At 44.5% G+C, this 14,859-nt stretch overlaps 1 protein-coding gene across 1 annotated transcript in view; it reads left to right on the forward strand.

Annotated features, from left to right (window-relative positions):
• The window catches only part of BATF2 (basic leucine zipper ATF-like transcription factor 2), a 68,634-nt gene extending 54,655 nt beyond the window's left edge, over window positions 1-13,979 (forward strand). Inside the window, exon 3 of the mRNA XM_077459481.1 lies at window positions 5,376-13,979. Coding sequence (XP_077315607.1) covers window positions 5,376-5,579 — 204 coding nt within the window. The 3' untranslated portion in view covers window positions 5,580-13,979. The remainder of the gene's footprint in view (window positions 1-5,375) is intronic.
• The last annotated feature ends 880 nt before the right edge of the window (window positions 13,980-14,859 follow it).

The raw sequence follows: 14,859 nt of genomic DNA on the forward strand, positions 1-14,859 counted from the left end.
ATCCTGCTCCCCCTTCGGCCCCCCCCTCCCCTCCTCTCCTCTCCTCTCTCCTGTGATCTCTGCTCTCTGCGGGCATTCAGGTGTGAAGCGAACAAGCTCACATTTCCCGCAGAGAACACAGGAGAGAGGAGAGGAGAGGAGAGGAGGGGAGGGGGGGGGGCCGAAGGGGGAGCAGGATCAGCTGTGTGCTTTGCGAGAGCGGACGAAACTTCACTCCCAAGTCCCGGTGTCTCTGTGCTGCTGTTTACATGAGACACGCTCTCCACTCACAGCCCTGTGGATAGCAACCACGCCGGGGCCCCCCCACAGTGATGGAATTCCAGGGCCCAGTCGCAACTGCGACTGTTGCGACCCTGATAATTCCGCCACTGCTCTAATGGACTCTGGGGCTGCAGGCCTATTCATTGATGCTGCATTTGTTTCGCAGTACTCGATTCCGCTGCAGCTGCGTGACACTCCACTTGCCATTGAGGCTCTTGACGGGAGACCTTTACAGCCTGCCCATGTGACTCATGAGACGGTTCCGTTGTCCATGGCCTTCGGGGCTCTTCACCATGACATAATCTAATTCCAAGTTATTTCCAAACCCAGATTTCCTCTGGTTATTGGTTATCCTTGGTTACAGAGGCACAACCCCTCTTTTGATTGGCTCCGTGCTGAGGTTCTCTCCTGGTCACCACAATGCAGTGAGACATGCTTCCTGAAGGTATCCAAGGTCCTGTGCACCACTTCACTCCCCTCCTTGCCGGAGGAGTACCGTGATTTTGGCGATGTCTTTGATAAAGATCAAGCTGGTAGTTTGCCTCTACACCAGCCTTATGATTGCGCAATTGACCTTCAACCTGGTGCCATTCCTCCTCGTGGCCAGGTTTACCTTTTGTCAGTCTTGGATGATAAGGCCATGGAGGAGTATGTTGCTGACGCACTTTCTCGAGGTTTCATCCGCAAGTCCTCATCTCCTGCTGGTGCTGGTTTCTTCTTTGTGAAAAAGAAGAGCGGTGAATTGAGACCTTGTATAGATTATAGGGTTTTCAATCATGTCACGATTAAGAATGCCTACCCAATTCCATTGATTAGGGAGTTATTTCACCGCCTCAAGGGAGCAACTGTTTTCACAAAGCTTGACCTGAGAGAGGCATACAATCTCGTGCACATTAAGGAGGGCGACGAGTGGAAGACTGCGTTTAATACCAGAACAGGCCATTATGAATACCTGGTAATGCCTTTTGGCCTTTGTAATGCCCTGGCAGTTTTCCAGGAATTTATTAATGATGTCCTCCGAGATTTGTTGCAATTGAGTGTGGTGGTTTATCTCGATGATATCCTCATATTTTCCAAGTGCCTGGAGAGCCACCACACAGATGTCTGTCGTGTACTTCAGAAACTAAGAGAGAACAATCTCTATTGTAAACTGGAGAAGTGCGAGTTCCATCGTGAACAGGTTACATTCCTGGGTTATGTCATTTCCACTGCTGGTTTTTCGATGGACCCAGAGAAACTGTCGGCAGTCCTACAGTGGCCTCGACCCGTGGGTTTACATCCTCTGCAGCGTTTCCTGGGCTTTGCCAACTACTATCGGAAGTTTATTCATAACTTCTCGTCTCTGGTCAAGCCTCTGACTGATATGACCAGAAAGGACGATAACCCACAGAGTTGGACTCCGGAGTCCATTAAGGCCTTTGAGACTCTCAAGGCTGCCTTTGTTTCTGCTCCTGTGTTGGCACATACTGATCCTACGTTGCCTTTTATCCTAGAAGTTGATGCTTCTGAGACGAGAGTTGGCACCCTTCTGTCTCAACGTCCTAACTCTGAGAGCGCTATGCATCCATGTGGCTACTTTTCCAAGAAATTGTCACCTGCTGAGTGCAATTATGAGATTGGTGACAGAGAGCTGTTGGCGATCATTTTAGCCCTGAAAGAATGGAGACATCTCCTTGAAGGTACCACTGTGCCCGTTCTTATTCTTACTGACCATAAGAATCTTACATTCTTGTCTGAGGCTAAGCGACTCTCTCCCAGAAGGGCATGATGGGCTCTTTTCTTGTCAAGCTTTAATTACATTGTCTCATTCTTACCACGTACTAAGAATGTAAGGGCTGATGCCTTGTCACGACAATTTTCCTCCACTTCCAAGTCGGAGTCGGTTTCCGGTTCCTATGATTCCTCCTGATCGTATCTTGGCTACGGTTCGCACCAGTCTTCTCCTTTGGGTGACAAAATTCTTGCTGCTCAGGTCCATGCTCCTCCTGATAAACCTTGTGACCGCTGCTTTGTCCCAGAGAGTCTCCTTACTGCAGTGCTCCAGACTTACCATTCTCCCAAGGCAGCTGGCCATCCTGGGAAGAATCAACTCATTTGGGCCTTCTCCCAACAATTCTGGTGGCCTGTTCTACGGACTGATGTTACTGCCTTCGTAGCTGCCTGTCCCGTGTGTGCTCAGAGTAAGACTCCATGACACCTTCCAGTGGGCCTCCTACAACCCATACCCAATGGAGAGAGGCCCTGGACTCACCTGCCTATGGATTTCATTGTGGAATTGCCTAACTCCCAAGGCAACACTATTATCCTTATGTTGGTTGACCAGTTCTCAAAGATGTATCATTGTATTCCACTTAAGAAGTTGCCCACCTCTAAGGAACTGGCTTCCATTTTTGCTCGGGAGATCTTTCGCTTACATGGGCTACCCAAGGTGATTGTCTCGGATAGGGGCAGTCAGTTTGTCTCCCGGTTCTGGCGAGCCTTTTGTGCACAGTTGGGAATCCAGCTTGCATTCTCTTCTGCGTATCACCAGCAGTCGAATGGGGCAAAGAACGAGCCAATCAGTCCTTGGAGCAATTCCTACGTTGCTATATTTCTGACCATCATAACAACTGGTCTGACCCATTACCTTGGGCAGAGTTTGCTCACAACAGTGCCTTGAATTCTGCCTCCCGATTGTCTCCATTTATGGAGAATTATGGTTTCCAACCTTCCATGTTGCCTGACTCGTTTGTTCCGCAGAGTATTCCTGCGTTAGAGGAGCATCTCTGTGGTCTTCGTTCCACTTGGGTACAAGTCCAGGAGGCTTTGCTTCATGCTAATGATAGGTACAGACTCCATGCTGACCGCTGACGCCTGCCTGTGCCTTCCTACCAGGTTGGGGACAGGGTCTGGCTGTCATCTCGCAACCTCCGGCTTTGTGTTCCCTCACTGGAGTTTGCACCTCGGTTTATTGGGCCTTTCCGTATCCTTTGCAGGATTAACCCAGTAGCTTACGCGTTGGACCTTCCTCCTAGTATGCACATCTCTAATGTGTTTCATGTCTCCTTATTGAAACCGTTGGTCTGTAACCGATTTACCACCTCGGTGCCATGTCCTCACCCCATTCTGGTTGAGAACCATGAGGAGTATGAGGTACAATCCATTGTTGACTCCCGTATGTTTCGTGGGCGCATACAGTACCTGGTGCATTGGAAGGGGTACGGTCCAGAGGAACGCTCCTGGGTTTCATCTTCTGACGTACATGCCCCTGTTCTCCTCCGCGAGTTCCATAGACAGTTTCCCCTCACGCCTGGTGGCCCTCCGAGGGAGAGGGGTCATTGGGGGGTGGTACTGTCAGGGCTGGCTTAGCCCTTCCTCCTCTGGGCTGGCCGCTCAGCTGTCAGATAATTGCCAGATCTCTTCTCTTTCCACTGACACGCGTCCCCAGGCTCAGCTGTTACTTCACTAACCCCCCCGCGCAGCCGGTCCGGTGGCACTTACCGAGTCACGGGGCTTCCTCCTCCTTTTCTGTAGCCACAGCTGTGGCTCCTGTTTCCGCTCGGCTCCTCAGGCTTTCTCCGCTGTGTCTCCTCTTCCGCCAAAGCATTAGCCATCCAAAAGGATCGCCTAATGCTTTGGCCAATCAGGAGAGAGGTCTCACTGACCTGCCTTTTGATTTACAGGAAGGAACATTAGTGTGAAAATAACGAAAACTAATTCGCTATTCCACACAACAGGGTGGGATCGGGGACACAGTGCTCTGCGCCCCAAGCCCACCCAATTTTGAAGTCTATTAGAGCCTCTGGCTCTAATCAAATGCTTCAAAATACACACCCCACCTATCCTATAATAATTCATGTGTCCAGTGTCCTGAAAGGGGCCCGGGGCACATGAATGGCGTTGGGGGGGCGGCGCCCGTGCACCCACAATGCACAGGTCGCTACTGGTCTTTGATCTCTGTCAATTGCTGGGGGCTGGATCGCCTGCACTGGTTTTCCTCCAATCAGGGGCCATAGAAGCTGAGTGCAAGTTAACCGGTAGCCCTCACACTGGAGACTTATACTCCATCATCATGGCATTCCAGGACAGTGGGTAATTTTCGCCATTTTCACACTAACGTTCCTCCCTGCCATTTAGAAGGCAGGTCAGTGAGACCAAAGCATTAGGCAATCCTATTGGATGCCTAATGCTTTGGCGGAAAAGGAGACACAGCGGAGGAAGCTTGAGGAACCGAGCGGAGACAAGAGCCGCAGTCCTCACTACAGAAGAGGAGTAAGCCCCGTGACTCGGTAAGTGCCACCAGACTGCCTGCGCGAGGGGGTTAGTGAAGTGACAGCCGAGCCGGGGGACACGCCTGGCTGCATTTGATGGGCACAAATGGCTACATATGATGGGCACAGTGGACGGGCACAAGTGGTTGCATAAGAGGGGCACAAGTGGCTGCATATGAAGGGCACAGTGGCTGCATATGATGGGCACAATGGACGGGCACAAGTGGCTGCATATGACGGGCACAAGTGGCTGCATTTGATTGGTACAAGTGGCTGCATATGATTGGCACAGTGGCTGAATATGATGGGCACAGTGGACGGGGAACAAGTGGCTGCATATGATGGGCACAATGGCTGCATATGATGGGCACAAATGGCTGCATATGAAGTGGCTGCATTTGACAGGCACAAGTGCCTGCATTTGATTGGCACAAATGGCTGCATATGATTGGCACAAGTGGCTGCATTTAACAGACACAAATGGCTGTATATGACGGACACAAGTGGCTGCATTTGATTGGCACAAATGGCGCCCACAAGAAAAGTAGAAATCCGCCCATCACAAATTTTTTATATTTCGCAGCACCGCCCCATAGTGCCCATAAATCCAACCACAAACCACTACACAGAGCAGATAAGCATAACCATGTTTGTTATTTTTAAACAAGAAAAAACAAGACTTTTTGAATTTTTTGAAGTGCAAATACAGGAAACAATCTTCTATTTATGCATATATTTACATATAAAAGTTGTTTGTCTAAGTAGTTTAATCACAAGAGTGCATATGTATGATTAAACAGAGAGAAGGGTTAAAGTCTATTTTACATTTTATATCTTAAAAGTTTTACTATTATGTCCCTGCAGGAATTTGAGAGTCTAGAGAAAAGTAATACTGCACTGCGTAAGGAGATTCAGAAACTACAACAAGAACAAGCATACTGGTCCAAAATCTTACAACAACATGAGGATACTTGCTTACTTCTTTCTCCTGATATAATTTTGGAACTCCAAAAGCCAGCACCTCTGGTTTCTCCCAAAGAAATAAACCAAATGTCTTTTGATTTTTAGATATAGTTTCATTATTATTGTGCTGCAATATAAAAAACATACAATACAAAAAAAGCTGAAAAAACACAAAAAGAAAATTGAAATATATAACAATAAAACAAGGAAAAAGGGTGAGCTTGCAAAAATCTAAAACGGTCCAAATTCTGTACAGATTTAGAAGAAAGCAAGGATTTCTCCATCATCAGGAAGTCAATAGCCTTGTTGTGTACAGATTACCAGGGGACGGTCAGTTGTCCACCTCTTGATGTTAACAGAGATTCACCGTATAGTACTTGAACAAGCTTGAAAGTTGCCTGTACTGTGATAGATTAAAAAGGGATTTTAGAGAAAGAAGTTCACAGTTGAAAACATTTATGTGAACGATTTTGTCTGAAAATGATTTGTAAACCTCTTTAGTCTCTCTTGTGATTTATACACCCCTATCTACCTGCATGATCATTTTGGAAACCTTGCTCCTTGACTGTCATAATCTCAGGTAAAAAGGTCAAGGTGAAGGTATATAAAGGATCATTGTTTTTTTTGTTTTTTAAATAACAAACAAGTCATACTTACCTCCACTGTGCAGCTCGTTTTGCACAGAGTGGCCCGAACATCCTCTTCTAGGGTCCCTCGCCGGCTCTCACTGCTCCTCCCCGCATCAGATAACCCCCTAGGAGAAGCGCTTTCCCAAGGGAGTTACCTTGCAGGTGCGCTCCCGAGTCCAGCATTTGCATCCATATACACGAATGCTGGGCTCTGTCCTGCCCCCCGGGTCATTGGATTCGATTGACAGCAGCGGGAGCCAATGGCTGCGCTGCTATCAATCTATCCAATTATGAGCCAGGACCCCATGGAGAGGAGGACAGTGCGTCCCCCAATGAACAGATGAAGGGGCTGGGGTAAGTAAAATGGGGGGGGGGGGTGGGAGGCTGGTGACTGCCAGGTGTCTTTTCACTGTAATGCATAGGATGCCTTAAGATGAAAAAACACAAGGGTTTACAACCCCTTTAAGATCAATAGCAGAGAATAAGAGCTAAATCTATATCATTATTAAAGCTGAGTTCTAGACAGATACAAAAGACACATTAATCCAGCTCAGTATTTATTAAAACTTCATAGGGCTGAAACAACTAATCGATTAATCGACAATTAATCGATTATGAAATTAATCGATTACTATTTTCATAATCGATTAATCAGCCAGTAACATAATGGGGTTAAAAAAACTAAAATGAGCCCTTTATAGTACAAAAAGAGCAAATAATCGCTATTGTAAATATTACATCCTCTTCTAGAGTCCCTCGCCGGCTCTCATTGCTCCTCCCCGCATCAGATAACCCCCTAGGAGAAGCGCTTTCCCAAGGGGGTTACTTTGCAGGTGCGCTCCCGAGTCCAGCATTTGCATCCACATACACCAATGCTGGGCTCTGCCCTGCCCCCCGGGTCATTGGATTCGATTGACAGCAGCGGGAGCCAATGGCTGCGTTGCTATCAATCTATCTAATTATGAGCCAGGACCCCATGGAGAGGAGGACAGTGCGTCCCCCAATGAACAGATGAAGGGGCTGGGGTAAGTAAAACGGGGGGGGGGGGGCTGGAAGGCTGGTGACTGCCAGGTGTCTTTTCACTGTAATGCATAGGATGCATTAAGATGAAAAAACACAAGGGTTTACAACCCCTTTAAGATCAATAGCAAAGAATAAGAGCTAAATCTATATCATTATTAAAGCTGAGTTCTAGACAGATCCGAAAGACACATTAATCCAGCTCAGTATTTATTAAAACTTCATAGGGCTGAAACAACTGATCGATTAATCGACAATTAATCGATTATGAAATTAATGATTACTATTTTCATAATCGATTAATCGACCAGTAACATAATGGGGTTAAAAAAACTAAAATTAGGCTATGCACATGGTGAACGCAGCCAAGTTATGTATTCCGACCAAATGGCGGACACCCGAACCCCCTTCTACCAGAGACTGGTTGGATAGGGTTGGTAAGATAGCAGACATGGAAAACGTTATACATCAAGCACATGATTGCCCGGCCAAATTCACCGCGATTTGGGCATGCTGGTTTCACTTTATTACTACCCGGGACTATAAAAATATTTACCACTCAGTGGGACTGGGGGGGCAGAGCTGATCAGAGATCCCCTTATTATTTCCTGTCCTCTTTTTGTTCCTTGCCTGATTCCTGAGTCATGTGGATCACTATTCCTTTACCTTTCACCAATTATCCCACATCCTCCCATAAATAAAGGTGTAATTGATGCCTACAAAAATGAAATATATGACACTTTCAGCTCCGTGTATTTCTCTCCAATTGGTCAAGGTCATTTTGGAAGACCATCATTTGGAATTCTTCCGTACCCTATTTCCATTTTCCGCATACTTGTTACCGCATGACCCTATAAGGGGACTCCTACTTTTTTTTGCCTTACACACATAGCTTGTCCTTTATTTTCGTTTCTTTGTACATCAGCCTTTGGAAGACTAGGGAGTATTTCAACCAGGGTTTGCTAGAGTTGTGGAATTGTAAGTTTTCAACATATGTGGACTTTATCAGTGAATTCCATTTATTCTTCTACACTACGATTTATCATATCGCTGTGTTAGGAAACTGTACTGTTATATACTGTTTTTGTTTCCGAATTCTGTTATATCTTGCAACCTTGTTTTTTAGCTGATCACTATCTGTATACTGTAAAACAACAACAATAAAAAAAAAAGAAAATGAGCCCTTTATAGTACAAAAAGAGCAAATAATCACTATTGTAAATATTACTTTCACTGTTCTACAGTAAAAAAAAAAATGAACCCCTTAAAGTAGTGATTATTTGCTTTTTTTATACTATAAAGGGCTCATTTTAGTCTTTTTAACCCCACTAAATGTCTTAGACCTGGTTCACATCTATATGTTTTTTGGTGCTTTTTGCAGAAACGCACTACAGTTCATTTACATGGTTTCCTATGGGACACGTTCAAATCTTTTTTTCAGCCAGTGCATATTTGGAAAGGGTCAGGGGCTTTTAAACGCAAAATGGTGCTTCTTTGGTTCAATATACTTCAATGGAGAAGCTGCAGAAAGGCATGTAAAGTGTTTTTGAAGCAATTTGTGTTTTTTAATTTGCCCAAAAAAAATGCAAAAACGCAAATTGCAGTAAAATCACGTGCGCAGAAATCAAAAACACACAGCAAAAAGCACTGGCCACGCAGATCAATTTTCAGATGAGAATATTCATACGAAATATCTTTGTACATTCGGTAAATGAAATAATTTTGTTTGAAATTTTCACTTGTTTTTAACATTCTGTTTTTAAAATTAATTTAATTTCTGAATGAAAACCACAAACACTGTCTGAAAATTCCTTTGACCAAGCAGTTTTCTATTATTTCCAAATTTTACCGTAACTGTGGTTGAAAATGAACGTCAATTTGACCCACTTTTTTTTTTCTTAAGGTTATTAACCGATTAATCTAAACGATAATCGGTCAACTAATCGATTATGAAAATAATTGTTAGTTGCAGCCCTAATAATTCATTTTATTTATTTTTTTAGTTGCAAGCAGTGTAAGTACCTGCAATTGACCGGGTATTAGCCTCTAAGCCCTTGTACACATGGTCGGACATTCTGACAACCAAATCCGTTGGATTTTATCCGACAGATTTTGTCCGACGGATTTTGTCCGAAACTGTTGCATACACACGGTCGGACAAAGTTGTCGGAAAATCCGATTGTACATAACGTGATGACATTATTTAGTTACGACGGGACTACGTTCAGGCTAGTAGCCAATAGCTTTGGTCTAGGAATTTGATCTGAGCATGCGTGGCACTTTGTCTGTCGGAGTAGGCTACACATGATCGGAGTATGTCCGATCGGAGCATGTTGTCGGAAAATGTTATAGACAAGTTGGAAAACTTGGTCCGTCGGATATTCCGATGGAAACAGTCCGATGGAGACCACACACAGTGGGATTATCCGACAATACGGTCCGATCGGACACATTGCGTCGGAATCTCCGACCGTGTGTACAAGTCCTTACCTTGCTCCATAGAAACAGTGATTACAGATCCTGGCGGCAGATACCTAGTTGTAATAATTGAAGTTTATTCCTGCAGGTTAGCCCTGGTAAATATATATGTCCCCCCCCCCCTTTTACAGGGATTATCCTGTATGAGATGTTGGAGAAATTGGCATCTCATGCTCCATTTCAGTTACTAGTGGCTGGAGATTTCAATAATATTCTTAATTACACATTGGACATGTCCAATCCACACAGAGCTCCAAAACATGACTTGTCGCATTGGGTGGAAGCTGCGGGTCTCACTGAGATCTGGCGGTGGAAGCATCCCACAGACAGATGCTGCTCGTATCTGTCCTCAGTGCATGCTTTGTCCCCCAGAATAGACTTGGTGTTCGCCAATGGGACATTATTGCTCTGGTGGCTAGGGCGTCCTATCTTCCGGGGGGCTTATCGGATCACACACCACTTCAGATTACCTTGCAATTAGGTTCCCAGAGCTCAAGGAGAGTTTGGCTTGGTCTCCTAGGTGGGTTGGGGAACCCACTTTGGAGGAAATGCTAAAACCGCACATTGATACATTTTGGTAGCTTAACAAAGGATCAGCAACAGTACACACTGAGTGGGAGGACTTCAAGGCCACCACTCGGGGGGTATACATATCAGCCATAAAAGCACTGAGAACAGAGCAAAATAGTGTGGAAAAACAACTCCATGACAAGGAACAAGAATGCGCTAAGGCACAAGCTGAATCCCCTACTGACACGTTGACTCAGTTGCAGTTCGCAAGGACGAATATGTCTCTCCATTATCAGGACATGACTACTTGCCAGATGCAAAAGAGTGCAGTAGAGTTTTTGAAAAAGGAGATAAAAATGGGAAACTATTGGCTCTCCTGACGGCAGGGGACACGTCCCTGATTGTAGTTCCCTGCATACTGTCTCGGTCCAGACAATTATTGAGAGACGGGCAGGACGTAGTACGGGAGTTTGTATCCTTCTATAGGTCTCTGTATTCCCGTATAGCTTCATAAGACAATGAGGACCTCAGAGATACATTAGAGACTCTACAGTTGCCCCAGTTGCCAGAGGAATCTAGCACTTTTCTGGATGCCACGTTCAGGGAAGAGGAGGTAGTCTCTGCAATAGGGTCATTTCCTAGTGGTAAGGCTCCCGGACCCGACGGTCTGCCAATTGAGTGGTACCGCCACTATTCAGAGACCCTGACACCCAGACTGTTGCAATTAAGCAATGACTGTTTTCAAAAGGGTAGCCCCCCTCCTTTTATGAGGTTCATATTGTATTATTGGCTAAGCCCTTTTTTTTTTACTCCAAGAATTCCCTATCCCCAGCTTTGGACATCCTAGATTCCTTTTCGCACTTTTCGGGTCTGAAAGTCAACTGGGGAAAATCCCAGATTCTCTCACTCAGGACGCCATCCCCCAGATGTGTAATACCCGCGGATTGTCCCTTGCAGAGGGTAGAGGTGATCAAATATCTGGGCTTGCGTATCTACAACTCCATATCAGACTTTATTGCTTTGAATGTCGATCCACTTTTGACTACACTGAAGTCCAGACTGCAGGCATGCCAGAATCTACATCTGACACTCACAGGTAGAGTGACCTTGGTGAAAAGGAAAATTTTACCTCTGTTTTTATATATATTTCGGAATTCCCTTGTTTGGATACCGAGATATGTGTTCAAAATAATTGATCAGCTCATAACAAGTTTTCTGTGAAAGGGGAGGCACCCCCGAATTAAACTCCGGGTGCTACAACTACTGGAAACAAGGGGGATTGGCGGTCCCAGATTTCCACAGATATTTCTTAGCGGGTCAGCTAGTATTCATACATAGGTGGTTTACTATATCTGAGGATGACACTGCCAATACGCTAGAGGCAGCTGTTGTTGGTTCATATGAGGCACTGACACATCTCCCATATTGGGGTGTCAAGGCTCAGTATAGACTCACCATAGCCATGCGTGCAAACAGTAGGGCATGGGGAGCAGCGACCAAGATGGGTAGCGCTTCTGAGATCTCTCCTCACACACCACTTTGGAAGAATCCTACATTAACACACTTCTACGAGTACCCTGATCCAATCATCTGGACTAAATTTGGTATTAAGACGCTGAAAGACATAGTGGGTGGTGGGAAACTTCTACAGTTTGACGCCCTGAAAACTAAGTTTAATCTTCCCAACACTCATTTGTTTTGTTATCTTCAGCTCAGACATGCTTACGGTGCCCAATTTGGAGATAATGGTATTACCCTGAAAATGTGATGTTGAGTATCTGCTGAGGGAGGATACTTTGGACAAGGCCTTTTCTACATGATATAAACAAATGTTTGGTGAGGGAGGAGATCTCCTTGCGAAGTGTAGGGCGGTGTGGGGTGAAGTGTTTCCCCAGATGGATGAGGATGACTGGGACGATGTGTGGAGAATACAAAGAAGGGGAAGGCGCACTGACCTAGTGCATTACCATAAAACAGCTTTATTTAAAATTGAATCAAATAGCAAAATGGCTACTCACAAACGAGTATTGATCACAGGCAAAATCAATACAAATAAATCCATGCACCAAACGTTTGGCGACTCCAGACCAGATGTCCGAGGAATTTGATGAGTACCTCTACGGAAATGGCTAACGCGTTTCGGGGGTGACCCCCTTTCTTCAGAGCCAAAGAGGGCTATGGTCTCTCGCTGGAGGCTGCCAGTAAATATATATAAAAAGGCCTCTATGCCCATGAGGTCGAGAAGGTCAGAAAACGATGGGACGATGTGTGGGACATTAATTTTACTAGTTGGTTTCTGCTAGGGACCAACTCATACAATTTAAATTCCTGCATCGAATATATCTTACTGCAGCTAGATTGGCAAAGATGTTCCCCACCCAGTCACCTGGTTGCTGGTAGTGCAGTTGCCTCACTGCCGATTTCATGCACATCTTTTGGAGTTGCTCGAACATTCAAGTATTTTGGAAGGAGGTCACAGAATGTATAGCAGAAGTAACAGCCATTCCTATACAGCCTACAATAGAGGTGTGCCTTTTGGGACTGGTGGACAATTTAGCCCCAAAAAGAGTAACTTGTAAGTTGCTGACGATCCTAATCTATTACGCTACAAAAATGATAGTGTTGTCATGGAAAAAGGCTAATCCTCCAGCTATATCAGCGTGGAAGAGTTTGGTAAATAGGGCTGCACCCTTATAAAAGGCTAGAAAACATTAGCAGGGGCATACCACAAACATTTGATAAGGTGTGGGGCAGTTGGATGAATAGTGAAACCACAGTGGCGGATTGAGTGATACTTAATAGTATGCACCTGTGATGGGCTTTTCAGCATGTATGTAATTATCTGCCAAAATTGAAATGTACCATTGACTGTTATTGAGAAAAGGTGGCCTTATTATTATTATCTTGATTTTTTTACTGAGCGGGGGTCTGGGAGGAGGAGGAAGAGTCATTGCTGAAGAGATGTAAATAGTTTCTTTTGTGTGGCCCATTGGGTCTTGTATGTACCTGTTCTGTTAAAAAAAAGTAATAAATAAATTCATCAACAAACAAATCAGTGTGAAGTGCTGGTACTAATGCTGCCCAGCTCTGCCTTATTGTTGTATACAGATGACACACCTGCAGACCCTGTGTTTACATGTAAATAACCGGCATTCATATGTAAATATTGGCAGCATTACTAAGTAAATAAATGCGGCTGGCAGCATTGATATGTAAATTAAGGTAGCATTCATATGTGTATCACGCTCCCCTGAAGTGAGGAGATGATGTGCTGTAAACTCTAGAAACCAATCAGTGAGCTTAACAGTAATCTCTAGCAACCAATTAACAAGCAGAACTCATTTGCTGTAACCTCTAGCAACTAATCAGTGAGCCGTAATGTGTGCTGTAACCTCTAGCAACCAGTCATTAAGCAATAATGATATGCTGTAACCAATGGCAACCAATCGCAATAGCTGCCTGATCTGATACAGTAAACTGATTTTAAGTCTAGCTGATATTTATTGTATGTCTCAGAGCAGGTGGAGAGTGAAATTGCATGGGGGGGTGGGGGCCCAACATTTTTTTTTGCCCAGGGTCCAATCAATATTAAAGACGGCCCTGATTATATGGTATCAAGGTAGAAATTCTGAAGAGATTGCATTGTGGACAAACCTAGGTGTGGTGTGCTGGGGCTGGTATAAGAAAAGATGATAAGGGAAACATGCTAAAATATCGTGGCATGAAACAACTTTTCACCAGTTATGGACGTAGTACACATGGCAAAAAAAAGGTCATTGAAATACAAAGGGTGTTTGAAGTATGCCATGTCTTTTTCCCCTGCTGTCGCTCCTCCCTCACACTAGCTGTCAATTCCTCACTGTCATATGATAGCAGGGAGTTGCTGTGTAATTACAAAAGCTGTAGAAGGTGCTGCTGTCAATAAGACCTTTTGACACAGTGCTTAAAGCAGAACTTCACACAAAAGGGGAAGTTCTGCTTGTCTGCCACCCTCTCACCTCTTTACGTTTTGGCACCTTATTTTTTTAGGGGGGGTGCTGGTGGGGGGGAGTGGGTACCTAGTTGCCACCATAGGGCCTGGCTATGTTCAGCACCTTGCAGTCAATTGTATGGAGACCAGGGACTATGAAAGACAAGCTCTACTACTCAGGGATTGTTTCCTTTAAAAAGGTTATGTCCAACAAGAACTTGAGGAGGAGATGGAGCAAGTCAAGAATTTAAGCAGGGATGAGTTACTTAGAGGTAAAATTAAGAGCACTAACAATTCTGATCATTTTAAGTGGTCTTTTGTTACCTCTTATTCGGTGCAACACAAACAAATCAAAAACATTATGAGTAAACATTGGGCAGTACTTAAAATCTATCGTATTTTGGGCTCCCTCCTGTCCGATAAACTGAAAGTTGTCTATAAGGGTGTAACCTCTTTACAACTAAAATTAGCTCCAAATGTATGACTGAAGAAAAAATATTTTTTTCAGGACTTAACAGGTTACTTCCCATGCAGGAAGTGCCAAGTATGTCAAGTTAACTAATTCAAGGTAGAAAGATAAATGCATTTACTTCTACGACTATCTCTAAATCATACACCATTAAGTCATTTATCATGTGTGTCTTATCTGTTGTCCTTGTGGCAAGCAGTATGTGGGGAGAACTATTTGCATATTCTCGGTACGTGTAAATAAACATAATAAAAACATCCAAAAAGGAATGAGAGAGCATAGTGTTCCCAAACACTATGCATATTGTCA

This window comes from Lithobates pipiens, unplaced genomic scaffold (genome assembly GCF_037356315.1).
Source record: "Lithobates pipiens isolate NorthernLeopardFrog02 unplaced genomic scaffold, aLitPip1_a1.2 Scaffold_10, whole genome shotgun sequence".
Classification (NCBI taxonomy): Eukaryota; Metazoa; Chordata; class Amphibia; order Anura; family Ranidae; genus Lithobates; species Lithobates pipiens.